The 21,240-nt window shown below is 44.9% G+C and overlaps 2 protein-coding genes across 6 annotated transcripts in view; one reads left to right on the plus strand and one right to left on the minus strand.

Annotated features, from left to right (window-relative positions):
- RTKN2 (rhotekin 2) overlaps positions 1 to 3,027 on the plus strand; it is a 202,326-nt gene extending 199,299 nt beyond the window's left edge. For both annotated transcript variants that reach the window (XM_054070960.1, XM_054070961.1), the window contains one exon: positions 21 to 3,027. The gene's annotated coding sequence lies outside the window, so the exon portion shown is untranslated. The remainder of the gene's footprint in view (positions 1 to 20) is intronic.
- A 2,311-nt stretch (positions 3,028 to 5,338) lies between these two features.
- ARID5B (AT-rich interaction domain 5B) overlaps positions 5,339 to 21,240 on the minus strand; it is a 122,640-nt gene continuing 106,738 nt past the window's right edge. For all 4 annotated transcript variants that reach the window (XM_054071570.1, XM_054071571.1, XM_054071569.1 and 1 more), the window contains 2 exons: positions 15,065 to 15,263; positions 5,339 to 11,117 (listed from right to left, as the gene is read on the minus strand). In XM_054071570.1, the coding sequence (XP_053927545.1) occupies positions 8,967 to 11,117; positions 15,065 to 15,263 (2,350 nt within the window). In that variant the 3' untranslated portion in view covers positions 5,339 to 8,966. The remainder of the gene's footprint in view (positions 11,118 to 15,064; positions 15,264 to 21,240) is intronic.

A 21,240-nucleotide genomic window follows, 5' to 3' on the forward strand; every position in this document is an offset into this window, starting at 1 on the left:
TTCTATATGAAACCCTGCAGGTGACTGGAGTGGCAATTAACCTGATCGTCCCACCCCAGGGAAGGTGGACCCCTGAAGTGCAGGGTGGACCCTCACGGGCACTGTGGAACCCCCCCCCCCAAGGGAAGAGCCACTGGATGCAGAGCCACCCAGCAGAAGGCATCATTCCAGCCCCCACCGCAACCTGCTCTGCCCGTTGCTGCCCTTGCTCGCATGGTCCAACCTCTGGTACCCAGTCAAGTGGAGAGAAAAGAAAAATCTCTCTTTACTAAAAATTCTTGCTGTTCCAGGTAAGCACTGGGAAAACCATCCACCTTATGTCTTCTAAGGAAGTTACCCGGCTAAAACAGCTTGGATATTTGCAGTCCCAGCAGAAAGCAATCCTCTGCTCTCCATTAATTCTTGAGGGAGAGGATGGGAAGCAGAGAGGGATGATGACAGCGGGACTAAGTGGCAGTTGGGTTGGAGCTATTTCATATTCACTTTTTCTTGCATCACAAGGAATCAGAAGTGGCACAGATTATTTTTGTCCCTCTTTTGTAGGTCACCTTTAATAGAAATGTTAATAATGCTTGCTATCTGTATATCTGAAATCTTACATGGTAGCTCTGTAATTCACCGCCTTTATCAGCCTTCTCTAATGTATAATTTAATGCTTGTATAACTATTTTGTTTGGGTATGACTCTCAGAATTACGACTAAAAAAAAAAAATCTGTATGCTAGTTAACTGCTTTTTATGGAAAGCATTTCTTTCATGTTATTTTAAAACCATGGAGCCAGGGGAAGTATTTTATGGACCACAGAACCTCGCAGGGTAGTTAATTTCTGTTTGAGCTGGTTTCTCTGCTATTTTAAAGGGTGCCATCAAGATCATTGCTATTTCTCTTGGTTGGGAGCCAGCTGACTCTTCTGCAGTTGCGACACATCCTTGTGCTGTTATTAAAGCTGGGGAAAGTAGTAAGCATGGGAGCTGGATGCCGTGTCACCCCATGCCAGGGTGTGGAAGGAAAGAAGGAAGGAAAGAGGGTCTGCCTCGCTGTCTCGGGCACCCAAGGGCAACCGCTGCTTGACATCAGGCATTGAGGGTGCTGCATCCTTCTTCTGATGGTCAGAAAGTATTTTAGCCTGGAATATGGGAAACAAAAAGACGACGACAACTCACAGAGCCCTGCTCCTGGGCCTTGTCCTAGCCGTCCTGTCAGCTGGGTGCACGGCCCAGCCCGGCCCATGTAGTCCCAGGAAAGATGCTTTCTTCCCTCAGGCAGCAAATGGGTCTCGGTCACGTGTGCACCGTGGGCTCAATGGAGCATGTGGGCCTTTGCCGCTCACATGTTAGCTCGGAGTAAACGCTCTCCGCTTTAAAATCAGTAATTGGGTGGTTAGCTGAGCCCTAGGCAAGCTCAAGTTATGCACTAAATATTCTGCCTTTTGTTTCCTAATGAATTATTTTGTGTATCTAAGCAAAGGGGTTTTTCTTTTTGGTCTTTTCTCTGCAGTTTGTTCCTAGTCTACTTGTGGGTGTGTGTTGAAATCTTTGCCTTTTGCTTGTGAGGTCAAGTGCTTTAATCAGGAGTAAAAAAATTTGCGTGCTTTAGTCCTAAATTCTTTGAGTGGCTGCCAAATATAATTAGAAACAAATGGCTCTATTTCTCATTTGAGAGCTCCACAGACATTGGGGGGCAGAGGGAGGAGAGATTGATTTGCCTGGCTGGTTTTGGGGGAACTTGCAAGCAAAAAAACCACCAGAAAAACCTGAGGAAGCCCTGTGAGAGGAGGAGAGCACCTTCTGCTCTCTGCAGAAGACAGAGGGTTTGAGCAGTGCTGCACGGGGAATGAGGCACCCCCTCTGTGCCTGATTTCTGAGCGGCTCAATATTTCCTCCCCAGTGCTGAGGGGACCAGAGGAGGGCACCTGCCCAGGAACACTGCACAGCTGTCACCTGCCTGCGTAACCACACACACCACTCACACCAAGGTTCCAGATGCCTCAGTGGGAGCCAGGGTGGTGGTCAGACAACCAAGTGCACGACAGTCAAGGGAATTAGCACTCCCTGTACTTCTCACCCCAGACCACCACAGCTAAACCCCAGCTAGATAAACACATAATGTATAAATTACAAGAGCCGGTCTGCTCCAAGCAGTGCCAGTGAGCACCACTCATTGCAGGTGTCCACACCATCTCTGCTTAATCGCATCTGGACTATCTGTAAATTCAATGAAATTGTATTTAGCTGCACTCAAAAACCAACCACAGTCTGAGAGATGCAACAGCTTCATGTTCCTGGTGTAGGATCCCACTTTGTCCATTACACACACCTCAGTATGTCAGGTATGTGCTGAGGAGGCATTGCTCATCCCTCTGCTGTCTTCCAGCATGAGCTGCAGACACAAGTACTTGGATGTCACAAACCACCTGTTTCAACAAGCAATTTTGGCTCCGAAATGGCTGAAGAGCATCTCTTGCTGGCTTGTACAAGATGGGAAATTTTGCGGCATGGTGTGGCCTCACAGCATGATATTGCCTCACAATATCACCTCACAGCATGACATCTCCCCACAGTATCACCTCATGGCACAGCATCTCCTAATAGTATGGCACTGCCCCATGGCATGTCATTGTCTCATAGCATCGTCTTGTGTCATGGCATCGCCTCATGGCATGGCATCATCTCACCGCATTGCCTCAGAGCATCACATCGCCTCATAGCATTGTCTCATGTCATGACATCACCTCACAGCACAGCAATGGCTCACAGCACCGCTTCATCTTGTGGCAGCACAGCACCTTGCAGCATCACCTCACGGCACGGCGTTGCCTTGTTGGCAGAGCCTGCGGCAGAGGAGAGGTGCTGGCGAGAGACAGGGAGCCCTCCACCACTGCCCTGCAGCCACACACCTCCTGTCTGGGGGATGGGACTGTCTTAAACATTGGCAGGGTTGGGTTTTTTTTTCATTTCTGAGTAAATCTTAGAACAAACTAAATCAAATTTGCACATTCTGTGGGGTTTTTTTTGCCTCCCTTTCTTCATTTCTGTGACCCCTGTGCACTGGGCATCCTCAGCTACCTCCTTTCCTGGGAGAGCATCCCCCCCAGGCTCTGGACCGTGAGTCACAGACATTACCCTGAGATGTCTAATTGGCTAATCAGCAATTTGTTAAATGCTTTTATGGTCATCAGAATAAAAAAAAAAAAAAGAAAAGCAGCAGCTGTCAAGCAGGTCTGTCTCTAGAAGCAGCAGGAGGAGAAGGGAGACGCCAAGATCTTGTGCCCCTGTGTTACGGTTGGGGAGATGGGATGCAGGGTGCAGCACCCAAGGACAAGGCACACATGCCATCCCTCCCAGCAACTCTTGCCCACTGATGAGCATGGGGAGGTCTTCACAGCTGCCACCGCTCAGGAATTTTGGGTGTCCTGAAAGCGGCATTTGCACCTGAGCCGTTGGTGTTCAGCAGCCACAAAAATCTTTGTGAATTTGTCTAACCTAGTTTTCAACTCATTTGTCCCCAGTGCCCCAGCCTGCTGGCCCTTGCCGTACTGTTGCTTTTGGGCAAGGAGAGTCCAGTCCCTCATCCCCTGACCCAAGAACAGGGGACATCCCACCCCAGTCTTTACTCGTGACACTGGGGCTCATTCCCAGGAGAGACACTAGATGGAGCATCTAACATCGCCAATACATTATTATTTTTTTTTAAATCTCATAAAGGATAAATTGAAAAGCTAAATGAAAACACAGATTAAGTTGTATCCTGCAGCGCTCACAGCCCTGTCTGCTCTCTGGACACACATTGCAGGTGCCCATGCAGGGACAGGAGGGGCCACAGTTTTCTGCTGCAGAAATGCAAACCTCCAGTAGTCACAGGTCCAAGCACACCCGGAGACAGGGGATGCTTTTGTGGCCACTCCTTTTGCTTTCCTCCAGGCCATCCAGCCCTCCCAGGTTTCCCTTCGGATGGGGAGCCAACGTGCTCTGATAGCACCTCAGTTGTGAACCTACCCAAACCGCAGAAGGTGAAAGTACAGGCTCCAGTTTTCTTGCTCCAGGAAGAGCTGAAGGTGTCTGATATTCCTGGAAAGTCTGTGGGGTAACCCAGAGCAGTTATGGTGCCAGTGAGGATTACGGGTGATGTCTGTGCAGGATCTGCTCCTCCCAGCAGCGGACACTTTCCTGCAAATGTTCCGAAAATTTCTGAGGCAGAGAGGAAGGGCCCCATTGCCAACAGGCTAGCATCACCATGGGGTTAAGGTCTGCCCCAAGAAGCTGCTGGGAGATGCAGATATCGGCTGAGCATCTGCAACCGAAAACACACTCTGGGATCCATCCAGAGCAAGAGAATCCTGTCCCAGGACCTCCATCTGCTTCCAGCCTTCCATGCATTGCTGCTGGAGAAAACCTCACAAGGGCCCTGCGAGCTACTCAGGAGACGTGAGCACCAGCAGCACGGGCTGCCGTGCCTTACAAACCAGAGAAAAACAGAAGTGCTGCTCCCATTCTTTCTCACACATTGGTTCTGGCTGCAAGGAGCACAGCATGGAGCATTGCTCCGTAATCACAGAAAGGCAAGAAGGCAAGAGACAGAACTAAGAGCCCTCAGCTACGAGGACTAAACTGCAGTCAGCACCACCACCACACTCGGTATCTCCTTCTGACCCCCAAATCTACTCACTTCCCGCTGCTGATAGCTCAATTAAAAAAAACAGTGTGACAAGGTGACAAATCCTTTGGATGCAGCAAGCTAGTGGTGCAGCATCCCCCATCCTTGCTCAGACCACAGAACATTTCAATTTCAAATCCAGCAGTGGTTGCGAGTCACTCACACAGTAACAAACCCTTGGCAGGCGTAGCTCTGACCTCCTGCAGACCTGACCAGCCCACGGCAGGGTCTGCAGAGCCCCGAGGAGGGCTCGGTAGCATCCAACTCCAAAATCCTGGTCTGGGAAGAACAGAGGGCAATTTTCGGATCCCAGCTTAAGTCTGCAGTACTGGCAGAAAAAAAATCCTGCTCCGAGATGCAAATGGAGTAAATTTGCTGCTGGAGCCCCTGGCTTAAGCATGGCTGTTATCCCCTCAAAAGCTATTCCTACAGTCAGCCTGACCACACTTTAATGGGAGCACACTGCAAAAATAGAGGGGCACTGACAAAAGATCTTGTCTCTTCCTCCTTTAGGAAATTGCAAACTTCCATTTCTTTAATCTAATCATTTGCAGGAGGAGATATTTTTTTCTAGAAAAGCCAATATAAGAAGGCTGAAAGGTCGGATGGGATAATATGTAATCCATTGCGATAAGGGCTGTTTACAGAATTATTAATCAAACACAAAAGGGAACAGATAGTAACATTTTTTATTAAATATTACAGTGGATCAAAAAGTACAAAATATCTTTTGCCTGCTATGTGATTGGGAAACTATTGGCACATAATACAGTATCAAAAGCATTAATAAGTACAATTTGGAAAACATACAAAAATTGAGTGTTTATAGTTGGCTCAGCTTTATTTCTGGTAGTGTTTAAACTAACACAAAGGTTACTCAATAACCTTTTACATGGGAAACTATATAATATTACTGGGCCATTTTTATATATACAAATCATCACCTTACAGAGCATATAGGCTACATAACTTGAATCACAAAAAGTATACAATATTTACAACAAAAGAAAGTTAAAAAAGTATAAACAGCTAGTAGATTATGCTGCCATTATTAGAACATATTTAAAACTGCGGGGCTGGGGGGGAGAGGGGAGGAGGAGGAAGAGAACGAGCGAAATATCAACCACGCGTACAGCAAACATGGCAGGAAGCGCTCACTGCAGCGCTGTCTATGCCATCAGCCTCACATCAGCGCAAGAAGTCCCAATGCTCATTAAAACAATGACAACTGCAAAATCAGCTCAAGTGTGACCTCGCTGACCACCGCAAAGGAAGGGACCGGGTGGGGGACCGGTGAGGGGACCCCAGCGGTGGTCTCCGGAGGCAGCAGCCCCGAACAGGGCAGAGGTGCTGGCGGATGCAGGGACAGCACTCGCCTCCTGCACCACGTCTAGGGTCTGCCAAGCCGACTTCGCTGTAGCTGGGACAAACTACTTCCTAGACACCAATGCAACAGGCAAACTTCTCGTGCCAGGTCAGTACGCATCCGAGACAGACCTGCTGCAAAACACCAGCTTGTTCTCGCCCAGCCTCACCAGGAGTAGGGATTTTACAGGGAGTCAGACCCTACTTCCCAAGCACCTCATGAAGTCCAGCTCAGCGTATGGCCAGAAGCTACACGTGAGCTGTTTGCTGCCAGGCCTCCTCATTTGAATCTCACAACCTTTAGCATCTCTAATGAATCCTGAACATAGGGCGTTTGAATTGCAACATTTCTTGGAAGTGGATTCTGATAAATAGATTTATGACTCTATTGCCAAATAGATTCCACAGTTTCCTTTACAAACCCACCAATAACAATGGTTTGATTGCACAAAGAAAGCCTTGTGCAATTTCATTCAATAATAAGGCCCCTTGAACTCAAACAATGCAAACAAAGACCCATTTAAGACATTAAGAAAAAGACTTGTCAGCCAATGGAGAATTCAGTAGTCTTTTGAAAGATTTCCAAGATTTCTGTTCAAGAGTTTTTAAACAAATAATGCATGGCTTCTGTTGGGGTTTTATACTACCAGTTCTTTTCCTTTGCCCTGATGTTCTGCCCAGTATATTATGAGCTTCCCCAGCCAGCAGCCAGAGTTTCCTCATGGGGCAAGCGAGGAGGCTTCCTCCCCTCTCCCTGTCCCCTAGACCCATGCTGCCTCTCAACGGCTCCAAAAAGGCGACCATCGAACTCCCACGGGATGTAACCAAAAGGGAAAACAGACACTGTGTAAACGCACGACTCCAGGACACACGACTTAACTGGAACAAGAAAGAGAAGCATTTGCTTCGCCAAACACACGACAAGCTTCTGTTTGCTGTAGATTTCTATACTCTCTCCCCTTCCCCCCACCCACTCCTCCCCATCCCCACACCCCTGATTCTCATGTGATTCAGATCTAGTGCAACTTTACTAGAGATGTCCTCCATACTGGCACATCCATGTTCTAAGTTCTACTAGTCTGTTTATCAATCAATTAAATATAGCTTTACCACAGGAATATAAAGTATTTAATTGAAGAAGCTGGATCTTTAACAGTAGACGAGTATATTATTCTGGTTTCCACCTTTGGATATTAAGTATGATACATTATATATTGTATTTGGCTTCATACCACGGGAAAATTTAATGACATGCCTAGCATGCAAAGTGTTTCTTAGGAGTTTCCATTTTTCTTTTCATATCGATTACGCTGTCTTTGAACAGTAACTGAGATGGTTTGAATCACAACCAATTTTCACATTGTAAAAAGCTTCCAAGTTTTGCTTCACTTTATCAATGTCTATGCTCAGCTGTGTAGTGGTGATGTTCTGCAAAGTGAATATACACCCATGGGGAAGCTCTCTTGCTAGGAAACCCCAGCCTTCCCTTGCCTGGGCTTTCCCCTTGCAAAAAGATGCCCAGGGAGAAGCTGAGGTCTCCATGGGGGTGTGGAAGGACCATCTCAACGGCTGCACACAACCCCCTACCTATCCCACCGAGCCCAGCCTGCCTGTGAGGCACAGGACCCGTAAGCCTCTGATCCAAATCAACATTGGCTCCTGTCCTAATTTCTGAAATCCTCAACATTTCTGCAAACCACAAATCCATTTTCTGTACTCCTTTGTCATCCAGCATCTTGTGCCATGGAGGTTTTGTTTTCTAGACCATTTCTCTGGTAGGCAGGAGGGTTTCACAGCCTAGGTAGGTAACAATGCTTGACAAATTCACGGACCACAATACGGGAAAGCAAAGCTCAGTGGGAGGGGAGAAGCGGCGTAGGAGCCATTGCAACAACAGGAGAAGGGCGAGAGGTGCTCAGCACCTTGCAGGGGCAGACCGACCCCAGGGAAGGGAACCTTGTTTGCATCCTTGCACCAAAACATCACCTACAGTATGTTTATAACCATTAAGAATAATCTGAACCAGTTGCTTCAGTTTGTAAACAGTAAACGTTACCACAAAAACGAAACGAAAACTCTGATCAAAAGTATAAAGAAATTGGAAAAATTACAAACACATAAAAAAAAAAATAGGACAGCCACAGCCTTTAAAAAAAGTTGCGGATAAAATGATACTGTTTAATTTAAAAAAAAAAGAAACCCAAAACAAAAAAAAACCCCAAACATAAAGAGCACAGAATATACTGGACAAACAAAACTATATAAATTATTGTGACCAAATGTGACACTGGTAGTTTACGAAGTGGATATGTACAGTCAAATAAACAGTGTTTACCCTTCTGTTCTAATAGTGTTAAAATGAAAAATCTATTGCCATTTTACTATACATTGCATTGATTGAATCTTTAAAAGTCAGGAAAAGTTACCGAAAAAAGCACATCCACTGATTGTACAGATTCTTGGCCTGCTTCTCCTTTCCAGGTTCATCTTGAGTCCTTGACTCATTTGCAACAACGCACGGCCTCTGGTCCTCGGCTCAGTGAAAGGCAAACGCAGCCCTCATCTGGGATTTCAGTGAGCTCAGGACTGGGCCAGCATTTCCATGGCTCCCTTTGAACATCTGCTCTTAACCATATACAAGGTCCTTTCATAAAACACATACGCAAAATCCAATGATTTTTTTCTTTCTTTTGTTTTTTTTTTTGTTGTTTTTTTTTTTTTGTTTCTTTTTTTGCAGGGGCAGGGACAGAGGGCGAGGGGGCTGATGTGGGACCCAGAACTAAAGAAGCAGTCCTGTCTCCGAACTCTGAAGCGCTCCGCTGGGCGCGGTATGACTGTGTCCTGCTTGACAAAAATACAGATTGTGAAATCTGCAAGACATCGTCGCAGGGGGAGGAATGTCGCTAACAACTTTTCTCCTCAGACTGTTTTTTTGTGAGCGAGGGAGTTTACAGTTTTGTGCTGGGATGTACAGAGGACAGCTGGGAAGGTGGGAACGCGGCTTGAGGGTTTATAGCAGCTAGAGGATAAATGCTGTTATGCAAAAGGTCACCGTAGGAACTTCCTACAGGTGTTGCTGCAGCTAAGTGTCTGTACAGTTGCTGAGAGTTTGCAGGGGATGTGAGGAATTGTCTCTGCACCATGAAGGAGTGAAGAGCCAAAGGCTGCATTAGTGGGGAGAGCACAGTCTGATTTTTCAAGTACTGCAGGGGATGAGAATACCCGGGTGGGAGGCGATTGTTCAACCCTGTGCACAGGCTTCCCGGATACAAGCCTGGGAAGATGGGGGCCGAAAGCGGAAATTTGTGGCTTTCCAGCATGCTGCCAGAATGGAGACCATGCACCGGCTTGCTGCCTTCCCCTTCTGGGTCGGGAACCTTGTCTTTCACTGGAGTCTCCTTTGGTAAGTGCAGAGGAGAGACAGCTCGGATTTTTTTTTCTGAAATGACTTTGTCCAAATCTTCCAGGCTCCTCTTCAAAGGCCGAGCGGTCCCCACGTTTTGAGGGCTTGTTCTGCGGCTGATGATAGGATGCACCATGCCCTCCATCTTCCTCAGATTCTCCAGCCTCTGGGTGTGCTGCTTCCCAGATCTATGGAGCAACTCGCTGTGTTTTTTCGGGGCAGTCATGGCCATGGGTGACACACGGCAAGCTTTGGGGTTACAGTCTAGGCTCACTGCCTGGCTGCTCGCTGCCTGGAACGGGGAGATACCTTTGCCTTCTTGCTGGGCCATGGATGAATGAGGGTGCCTGGAGCCTGGAGCTTTTGCAGTCTGTTTGTGTATGCTCTTTGGAAGACTCAAATCTGTTGGCTGATCATCTGAAGAGGCCTCCACTGCTGCCTTTTTTTCTTGCTGATGCAAAGATGGGCGATAATTTAAATTTAGTTTTTCTTGGTGTTTGTGTTGAGTAAAAGTAGAAATATTTTCAGACTCTCTGAACATGTCCCGGGGGAGGTACTTTGATGTCTGTTCATTATTAAGGTGGTGTTCTGTGTGCCTATAAAGGCTGTGCAGATGAGGTGATGAATAAAAATCTGCCAAGAAAGTGGGCACATGGGAGTGCTGCAGTGCCCTTTTCTCACTCATTTTATCTTTGCAGTCCTGGATATCTGTCTTCGGTACGTACGACTCGGCAAGAGAACTGAGGTGATGTTTTGAAAAATCACAGCGCTGAGGATCCGGTTTACATAGCAAGTCATGTTTAAAAACATCATTAATTGATTTCCTGTCTTCCTTGGTTTTAAAACTCTGTACGTGTTGTATGACTGAGGGCCTATTAATTGCTACAGGATCAGAATTAGGGGCATGGGGACCTTGCGATATGCTTGAGGACAGTTCGTCTCTGCTGTTCAGCTTCTTTTTGCTGATCAAAGGGGGAGGAGAACCGTAAGGATAGCTACATGACAGGGCTGCACCACTGACCTGTGACAGCAGCTTCTTCTTTGCCAGGGGTGACATGATGCCTGGATTACCCTTTGAGTAGAGCAGTGGTGTGTAACCAAAAGTGGAGTCATCGTTCATGGACCCGTGCAGCTCCTTTTCCTTAAACATGTCGAAGTTCTGGACTACCAGTACTTTGGGCGTTTGCTTTAGTGCGTTGTGGATATCTTCGTTTCCCAGCTGGTCCACTTTCACTGTGCAGTTTGCGATGTAATCGGCCATCTCCGGCAATTTGTCATCTTCCATGTCGCTCTGAGTAGGTAGTGGGACTGGAAAAGCCGTGAAGGGCATTTCTGGGGGTTCGCTTTCTAAACTCTCAGTAAAACCTTTCTGGAGTTTTTGTTCAGGCTTTGTGTCTTCTAGGACATCTGCTGGGGGTTGTAATCGTTTCGTGATGGTGGCATCCAGCACTATGTCTTCTTCTGGGGGCATGGATATACTTGAAAAAGAGGACGAGTGCTGAACCTCCTCCTTGGCCTTCTCACTGTTCGTGCTGTTTTCTGTCAAGTCTGTCTTTTCCAGAGGCAGTGGCCGAGTTGCCTCTGGTAAAAGAGATGGAGGGCCTTGCACGGGTTGTTTTATATCTCCCACTGCAGGATGTTCAGGGAAATTTTTCTGGTCTGCTGATTCTTGATCCTTCTCTTGTTCTGATGAAACCTAATAAAATGATTCAACAGACAGTAATAAGAATGTGGTGCGTTTTGGCAGACTGTTCATAAGGATCACACACGGTACACCGCTGGCTACTTTTAGAGAAGTACTTGTAAATCACCTTGCTGGAAATTGAAGGCTTCAACACCATGCATCAGACCCAAACAAAGAAATGTATCTCCTTGACATATTAAGAAACACACCACCCCTGCCAGGGTCACAACAAGACATTTCAAAATAGCAGATGTTTGTAACTTGACAAGAGGCACCAGTGGCTTGACCACATAACTAAACACTGAGGTTACACTCTTTTAAAATTAATTAGGCAAACGCAGGTGACCAGATTTCATAACACAAATGATAAGGCTACAAAAATTTCTCCAGCGAGCCAGCTTCACCTACAGAAACGGCACAATGATTCCCATGTTTTTTCTTACATAAAGTCTCTCCAGCATAGCTATCTTAAAATTCAGTGATCACAGAGGAGATCATTCACACCCAGTTCTGCATTAAAGTGTGAAAATGATAGAAATGGCATACTAGGAATCCCTATTGTAGGCAGCAAATCACTGCCACGGCTTAACTAGGACACACATTTTTTTATTAACGGATTAAAATGAAGTTGTCAACATTCAGTAAGTGTGTGTGCCTGCTATTACAAACATAGCTTTTATACGTTACCGTCAATGGGACTGCAGCTCTTTCTGCTCCCCCATTAATAAAGCTTGTGTGCACAATTCACACTATTCATCCCATTATGTAGCTGGCTGAACTGTGACCCACAGAGGTCACCAGAGCGTCCCATCTGCGATCCAGCTGACTGACAGCCCTTTTCAAAACTGCTGTCACTCTCCTCTGACATGTCGTGGTAGAAGACAGTCATAAAACAGCAGCATTGTGTGAGCCCTTTATTATTATTGTTTTCTTTCTTTCTTCATTGTAAAGATAAGACGCATCCAGAAAGTTATTATCTAAATGCTGCCTTATGGTCTGTCATAGGAGCGGGAGATCGGAGAAGGTCCTAATGAATCTAACCCTCTCCGAGATTTATTTCTTCACGGCTGCCTTTAAATATTCTGTCTGTTTGGTTGCCCTATTAGTTACAGTGTCTGTTAGTCATCCTAACTTCTTTTTAAACTCATAGCTGCCTTTTGCAGCCAAATACCATCATTAGGTCCTTTACAAAGTACCATCACCGGTCTCTTGAGCTTATAAAATTACAGGAAAATACCAGACAGATGAGCAAAGCAAGGCAGAGAAAAAAAAAGAGAAATTGTATTTAATAACTGTACATTCTGTTCTTTGTTTCTGTTAACCAACATTTTGATTGAAGTTTCAGCTATTGTGAGGAAATGTGCAGTCTAAGGCTAATAGCATTTTGTCTGGTATCTTGTTACATTGACAATGTCATTGTGATGGCAGGAAAACAGTGAAGAGCAGAAAAGCAAATGCAACCCTAATAAATTAAAGTTATATCTCTCCCGAAATACTTCTCATGGCGTACGAGTTGAACACAGGGAGAGGACTGCACATTTGTAACCTGAATACGCTTTTACAACTCACAGCTACAGCCAGCTTCGAGGCCATATGCAGAAATGGTTTAAGTGATGGCTTTGTTGGGGCCAGGCCTACACATCTACACACATGGCTATGGAGGCTCCCGGTGACCAACACGCTACCTCTGCTGTGCCTGGATGGAGACTGTGCCCAAATGTGGACCCTGGCTTGGCACTCCGCTGCTGGGGGATGGCTGGAGTGAGAATGATGTGCAACTTTCCGCCTGGCTCCAGCAGACTTGGATTTTGCTCCACCCAAAAGAGATGGACATCTCCTTTCTGCTGGCCCCGTAAGGGCTGCATCCTGTGCACAGAACCCTTCCTATGGCAGAGGACAGATGAGCTCTGCAGCTTTGCATCTACCCAGGGTGGAAGCACCTAAACCCGCAGGCCCCTTTGCTGCTTGGGCTTTGTGTGACCACCAACCCATATGGTGACCTGCACGAAGGCTGAGGTCCTTAACCGCCCAGCCTGACTAAACAGGGGCAGGACACGTCTTCCATCCCAGTCAGTGAGGAGACATTAATTCTGCTATAAAAGGCACCATTTTACAATGGGAAACTGCAGTAATTGTACATTTTTATTGTCTCGTCTAGGCTCCCTACATTTCCGATAAGCACAGCTTAAGAACTCTTCCTGCAAACCACACAAAAATAACTGCAGTTTAAGCAGCAGGAAGTTTGAGATAGGGAACAACAAAAGCAAGGAAATTCAAAGTTAAGGCTGACGCTCTGTTGCTGACTTCTTAATACTGTGCTTTAGCAGTGGCAGTATGGATAGTGTGCAATGTATCTTGCAGATCCAAGACCCCTCAATAAATAATCAGACATGAAGGAATGACAGGAGAAGGGAGCACAAGCTTTCACTTCGTATCTCCTTGCTTAGGGCAATTTGAGTTGCAACCTTCCAGTGAGTGAAGCAGGTTTGTGCGCACTCTCTGCTCCATGTAATTTTCATTAGAAGTGGTGGGGTATTCCCCCAGCAGGGTTCCCTGCTTTAAAATCACCGTGTGAAGGAAAACAAATCCCCTGCCCTCTCTGCGGAGTGCTCTTACATTAGATACCAAGGGTACTGTTGATCAAGGCAACTTCAAACACAAATTTGGACAGGAGATGAAATTCTCCTTGTAAGCACAACTCAGAGAGGTAGTAGGACATGAAAATCAACATCTTCTGTTCTGAAAACTGGGTACACAGAATCACAGAGACATCCATGTTTACTGGTCCCGCATTGTTTTTTTTAAACAATGGAGAGGAGGATTTTCAGTAGCTGCCTCAATACCAATTTCCAAACAGGTTTAGAAACAGGACTCATGTACCTGCCAGACGCCAATTAAGTCTAGGGAGCAGCCATAGTCTGCCGGGCACGTCGTGTGTTTCGACATTCTTTAAATACTTACTTTCACTGCAATGCCTTGAAGGCTGCTGTGATCTGGCAGACTGAGACAGGAAAAGCAGTGTCTTGTGTAGGGCTTGTGTGTGAGGAGCTGCACTGCCTCGTTCACACGGGGTGCAAGCAGGGCACAGCGGAGAGGGCAGGATGTGCAAAATAAAGTCCTTAAGTAAAACAAGAGCAAACCCCCCATTGATTTTATATCACTTAATAACATCTGAAACTTCCTCTTATTTGCAGACAAATATGATTTCTACCGATCTATCTTACCCCGGGCTGTGAACATAAAATCTGTTCCATGAGCACTGTCCTATGATTGCAGATAACGCAGCTCTACATGGAAACTGGAGCCTGCCCATGTGAAACAGGTGACAGAACAGGAACCTATCTCAGCTGAAAACCATCTGTGCCATGTGAGAGGGAAGTCGGTCTCAGTTAGGGCTTGGACGGCATTTCCCTCAAAATCTGACCTTTCAATCGAATAAGAAATTTAGTATAACATCATAAAAATCTGGGGGAGTGATGTGTTTTTTTGACAGACATGCATACATCTGTGAGCATGGAAGGGCTGATCCAAAGGTTACCATTATAAAAATCAGCTGTGTCCAACAGTTACCACAATATTATGAACAGCATTAGAGGTTCCCGCACCCTATACTTAGATTAGGAAATAACTGTGGTAGTTGTGTGGTTTCCTTTGGCAGCTGCCGATCTTTTAGTGGTGACCACTGCATAATACAATGAGCAGAAACAGTACTTGCTACATCCAGAGCTTGGTTTTCTGCCATCACTGCTATGCAACATGGAGCTCACTGGTTGCTGTTTGTAGCCCAGCAAAATCCCAACACAAACACTACCACATCAACTGAATTTCCGTTGCTGAGCACACTCGAAGGCCAACTGGTTGGGATTCTCCAATTTAAATCACGTATTTTATCACTGGATTTCACGTGATTAAAGCTGTACATTTTAATTGAAAAGTTGAAAAGCAGAAAAGCAACTAACCTCAGATGCATCTTGGGGTTTCTGTGCATTATCTTTTTCCTTCTTGCTCTTTTGGTTTTCATTTTTGATGCGTTTTGTTCCAGACACTTTTGTTTTCACTTCACCCTCCTGGGAACTGTTATCCTGTTTTCGAGGTTTCACTGGAGGCAGTGGCTTATCTTCCTCTCCTTTAATAAATCTTTCATACGGCAGGATTAATCTAGGGGATTAAGGAACAAATAATTGATCAGATTTTGCCATTCTAGCAAAGAACAAAATGTATCTACTACAAGCAGTTAACTTAAGAAATCCACTTTCTTCCATGCCATAAAAGCAACAGTTTAAACTCTACATCTACAAATCCAAGTACGATAAGGCAATTTATTTGGCAAGATTATTATGTGGCGTAAATTCAGTGGAGTTGGAGTGGATCACTTGTCAGTAACGCTGCAGTGGTTTGTGTGGCTACACCAATTTGTAGCAGATGAGGATTCGAACCACTACATTTTAGACTGATTAAAAAAAAAAATTCCACCATTTATTTTTATTTTCCCTCTCTACTCTTAAATCACGCAGCAAACCCCAAGAAAACACTGACAAAGCCACAGCCAACTTGACAACAGCTACAGTTTCTAGGCTGGTTGTTCCCCTGCATGCAAGGGCGAGTGTGAGGATCTCTGCAGAAGATGAGAGTGTAGGCCTGCAGGAAACCAGTGGTGGTGGGCACAGCACCCAACACACGGCTATCGCCACCAGCCCACCCTCGCAATGCGCCCATGCAGTGACAGTCACCACACTCCCTGCCTTCACCAGGGAGTCTTTAAGAGAGAAGAAAGAGGGAAGGAATTTTTCACTGCAGAACTGTCCTCCACAAAGTGCACAAAATCACTTTAAAAAGCAAGGAAGAAACAAACAAAAAAATACCCTTCCCCTGAAAGCATCAAACACACTGAGTTTTAATCTATCTGCTTTCCCTTTACAGTTCTTGATCTGAAAGGAAAAATAACCGATATAATTAAAAGGGATGGATTGCATTACAATCTCAGTTTCAACTTCAGTGATTAAAGTTTTTATAATGCATTTGGTATGATTAATGACTCACTGTGGGATTAATACAAGTCTCAGACTTTAAAAATATGAACTTTAATACAGCAAACATAATTTGTTTTTTAAAAAAAAAAAGATGAGTTGACTCTATGAAGAAAATGTACTTTGCTTATAAACAACATAAATCTGTTCAAATACCAGGAATCCTTAATTATCTTTAATCTAAGACTCCAAGGCAGAAACCTCTTTGGTTCAGATATTCGTTTGTTATCCTAGAATCAGCTTCTAAGCATGCAATTTTGATTTACATACTTAGATGTTCAAACACAGTTTGGGCTTAAGAGAGCAGAAATTAGATTGCTCGTGATCATAATATTTTACATTTTAATAAAATACAACATAAATTATGTTAAAATATAAACCTAATTTATGCTATATTAGAAACAAAATTCATTAACTGAGCATGCTCTGACATGGTATGTGCAAAGAGGCGTGAATAATACTTTCTAACCCTGAATTTGGCAGGGCTCCAGTAATGAAGCTAAGCAAAGCCCACAGGGAATATTCATCTTCAGATCCCATTACAAACTGAGTTTAAACATGTTACAGCTGCTAAAACTGGAAACTGCTCCCTCTATGCAAACTTAGCAAAATAATATGTAGCTGCCAAATACCTGCTTCCCACTGTAATATTACAGTTAATGTTTATATAATAAAAAGCATAACTAAGCAGAAAAAGAGAAAAATAATCTTGTTCGTACTTGAGACTGCTACATTTTATTTGCAAAGTGTTAATATTGGTGAAAACATCGATCTCCTCCCCGTGCAGCACAAAGCACTTTGGACTTCACTAGAGGCAAGGTTGGGTTTCACAGAGGGCAACGTCGAGGCCACTCCGCCATGTGTTGAATATTTAAAATCACTTTTAATAAAAACACATTTTATTACAATAATTGTTAGCACTGCAAGGGGAGTGTTTGACTTTGTTTTGTTTCCATGGGAACGCGTCGCCCATTAAAGATCTACATATTCCATCCGTAAAGGTTTCAGACGCTGCCCCACGGGAGAGGGAGACGCTCCTGGCCCACTCGTGAGCCCTTCCGTGGAAGATGCCGCACGATTAACCCTGCCGCTACGGCTGGGGTGGGAGCAAGACCCGGACCGACACAATTAATCACCGCTCGCGTGCCCTCCACCGAGCCTTGTAGGGTAACGCGGGACTCAAACTCCTCCTCCTCCCGCTGCACCTCACCAGAACTCATTAGCTTTGGCGCTAATTAGTAACCATGGCTTAAATTTCCTTTTCTGATCTTAAGGGTTCACGTGGGAGTACAAGGTTTTCATTTTAGTTATTTTTCACTGAGCTCAGCAGTTGGCAGACCGACAGCAGTAAAAATACATTTCACATAGCCGGTCAAAGGCCTGGAGCCAGCGGCAGGAAATCTGGAATTAAATGTTTCGTGTATCGGGGAGGCGGCATGACTAAGGTAAAACTGAATCAAAACACAAGGATGGCTTGTTCTAGGATTTTCCCCTCCTCATTTGAAACAAAACCCGTCAGGCCGCTGGTCCCCACCGCCACCGAAGTGGGTTCTGAGGGGCAGCTGGAGAGGAGCCGTCGGGAACGCGGGCTGCGAGACCCTGGGGAGCAGCACCGAGTCGAGCAACGCCAACAATTGCCGCTTCACGTAGAGATTTCCGTCGGTTGCAATTTTCACTGAATGTTTTTTCAGTTATCCTGTCATGGTACAACACAATTACCCACAGGATATGATCTTATCATTTGATTATTAGAAGTTTTTATAGCGCAGGAGTAATAAAGCTAATACAGCTCTCGGAACATGTAAGCAGCCGGCTCACATGCCATAAAAGCAGCTGGCTTAGCCAATTTAAGGTCAATATTGCCCAACACAGGAAGAATGCAATCTGCTGTTGGCCAAATAGTTTAGCAGAATGTGACATGTCTGAAACCAACAGAAGATATTTTTTTTTTGGTCAAATATTTGCAGCTCAGGTAAGATTTAATCAATCTTTGCGCAAGAAGAGGTAAAGATAGTGTCCAAAAAAGCAGAGCCTGATACCTCAAATGTATTGCACTTTGGAAACAGCCACCACCTTTGCAGTCGCTTTGAACTGTGGCTGTATTTCCCGGCAGGGGGGGAAGTATCAAAGTATTCGTAAAAAAGGAAAAGAGGGGGAATATTTTGTGGTCTGAAGAATATTTACTTGTAAAGCCTGTGAGGAGACCAAATAAAAGGGCCTTTACCATGATCAAGATTCCCATATTAAGATTAATAAAATGTATTATTTATAAGTCAATTAACATAAATAGAATTTGTAAGCACTAGTGTATTAAAAAATCTTTCCACAGGCAGCAGATTTTTAGCAGCATGAGGCATTTTTTTTTTCTTTCCTGGAATAATACAAGAATAACATTTTCCAGCCAAGAGCAGAAACAGTAGGGGAGTCTTTGCTATCACAGGGCTTCTTATTAAATTCAGTCACTGTGAAAAGCCAGTCTTTTTCTTTTTTTTTTTTTTTAAATAAAGACAACTTAAAATCAATACAAGTTAGATTAACAAATCAGTACCATACTAATCCTGATTTATTACAATCGGCAATATTAAGTTTAATCACGTCTAAACTGCTACTCAAAAAAAGATTTTGCTTTACTAAGTCCTGAATTAAATAATGGTGCAGAGTGTACTGAGTTTTTAGATCTGCATCATCTGATACTATGAAAAATTCAATGTACTTCTCTGCAGCAGATGTCAGAGGTCAGCAAATCTATTACAGTAATGTAAGTAATCTGGCTTTCTGCCAACCTTTTTTTAAAAAACACTGAAGCAGATAATTTTATATTTACAAATTCTAAAATCCTCCAGGGACTGAATCTCTTTCCCAACAAAAAGCAGAAACTTCACATTAGAGAAATGTATTTCACAGTATATCAAACATGTCTTCGTCATTAGCATTTCATAAAAAGAAAAAAAAAAAGCCCTTAATCTTTATTAGTCAACGCTTTTTTCCCAGCTACAGAACTAACAATACAAGACCTCATCTGAGCCAGTAACCACTACATTTTCATGTATTGATTATGTGGAATGAATGACTTTTTTGGCCCGACTCTGCTTCACAGGACACATGAGAGCACATCTATTTATAGACATGATAAAAAAGTAGTTACAATAATGCAAAGGATCTGACCAGCCCAGAAAGAGGAAGGAAATTAAATGTTAAGGCTGCCAGTTTCCTCTTTAATTCTCCCCACTGTGTATGGATATGACAGGGCTCTCAGGCCAGGGAGGAACCATATGCCCAGGACACACACGGTAAAGGAGGGAAGGAGGCAGTTCAGCACAACCCCTACATTAATTTTTATATGCTTATTTCAGTGTTTATTTTTGTTTTCTTTCTGGCAGAATAAAATATTCCAGCAGGTCTCCCATTGACATCATCTTGTTTTCTCAAGGGCTCCAAGCCCAAAACAGAACAGCGCACAACAGAGCCTCTCAGCCACAAGAATAATTTTGGAAGGACTTAAAGTGACTTCATCAATGACACAGACAGTGAGATCGAGTGCACCCTCAGCAAGTTTGCAGACAACACCAAGCCGCGTGGTGCGGTTGACACACCTGAGGGGTGGGATGCTATCCAGAAGCACCTGGACAAACCTGGGAAGGGGGCCTACGTGACCATCATGAAGTGCAACAAGACCAAGTGCAGAGTCCTGCACCGGAGCTGAGGCAAACCCTGGTATCAACACAGGATGGAGATGAAGGGATTGAGAGCAGCCCTGTCAAGAAGAACTTAGAGGTACTGCACAAGAGCCAACAATGTGCGCTCACAGCCCAGAAGGCCTACCATATCCTGGGCTGCATCAAAAGAAGCACGGCCAGCAGGTCGAGGGAGGTGGTTCTGCTACTCCGCTCCACTCTCTTGAGACCCCACCTGGAGTCCTGTGTCCAGCTCTGGAACCCTCACCACAAGAAAGACACAGACTTGTTGGAGTGGGTCCAGAGGGAGGCCACAAAAATGATCAGAGGGCTGGAACACGTCTCCTATGAAGACAGGCTGGGAGAGCTGGGGTTGTTCAGCCTGAAGTCTCTGAGAAGATCTTACTGTGGCCTTTCAGTACTTAAAGAGGGCTTACAAGAAAGTTAGGGAAAAACCTTTTAGCAGGGCCTGTTGTGATAGGACAAGGGACAATGGTTTTAAAATAAAAGAGGGTAGAGTTAGACTATATAAGGAAGAAATTTTTTATGATGAGGATGGTGAAACAGTGGAACAGGCTGCTTAAAGAGAGGTGGTAGAGGCCCCGTCTCTGGAGCAGTCAAGGTCAGGTTGGATGGGGCTTTGAGCTGACTCAGTTGAAGGTGTCCTTGCTTACTGAAGGGAGGTTGGACTAGATGATCTCTAAAGGTCCCTTCCAACCAAAATGACTCTGATGCTATGATTCTGAAATACTGAAGCCCATTCCTTGAGAGATGCTGTCCCGTTCCCATACTTGGCCAGGAGGTTAAGGAGGTTGATAGCAACGAGAGTGGAAAAAGATTTAAATCTGCTCCACTAAATGAATACAGCAACTGGTTAACCTGTGGAACTCCCTGACGATAGATATCTTGGGGCCAACGGATTACTGCGATTACGCAAGGATTAGATACTAATGTAAATCATGAGAACATTAAGCTCTTAGAGTTTCAAAAACACTGAAAAGGGACAGGCAATAAATCTCTTTACTGGCAGGAGTTTGGAAAACACTTTCCTCCTGGGCACACTATGCCACAGTGGCGCTTCCTCCTTCCTCTAAAGGTACTGCTGGAACTGGGAAATGAGACAGCCGTTGTGCTTGGTTCACTAGGTCCCCACAGCAGCCAGGCAGAGCTGCCCCCACCCCCTGCCTTGCAGCCAGAAGTTCTGAGTAGGGCCGGGATGAGTGGCTGCTGAGCTGGGGCAGATCGGGGCAGCTCCAGCGAAAGCCCCCGTAGTGCAAAGGGCCCTCTTATCGATAACCTGAGTGAGAGAAACACGATTCTTGTTCCCTAGAAACTCAGTGACAAAACATTCAGGTTTTTTTTGGCTTGTGCTCTGACACCAGGAAAAGTTTTTTTTATCCTGATGCTCTTCAAGAGGGATAAATCTTGGAGCAA

Source organism: Cuculus canorus, chromosome 7, assembly GCF_017976375.1.
Source record: "Cuculus canorus isolate bCucCan1 chromosome 7, bCucCan1.pri, whole genome shotgun sequence".
Lineage (NCBI taxonomy): Eukaryota > Metazoa > Chordata > Aves > Cuculiformes > Cuculidae > Cuculus > Cuculus canorus.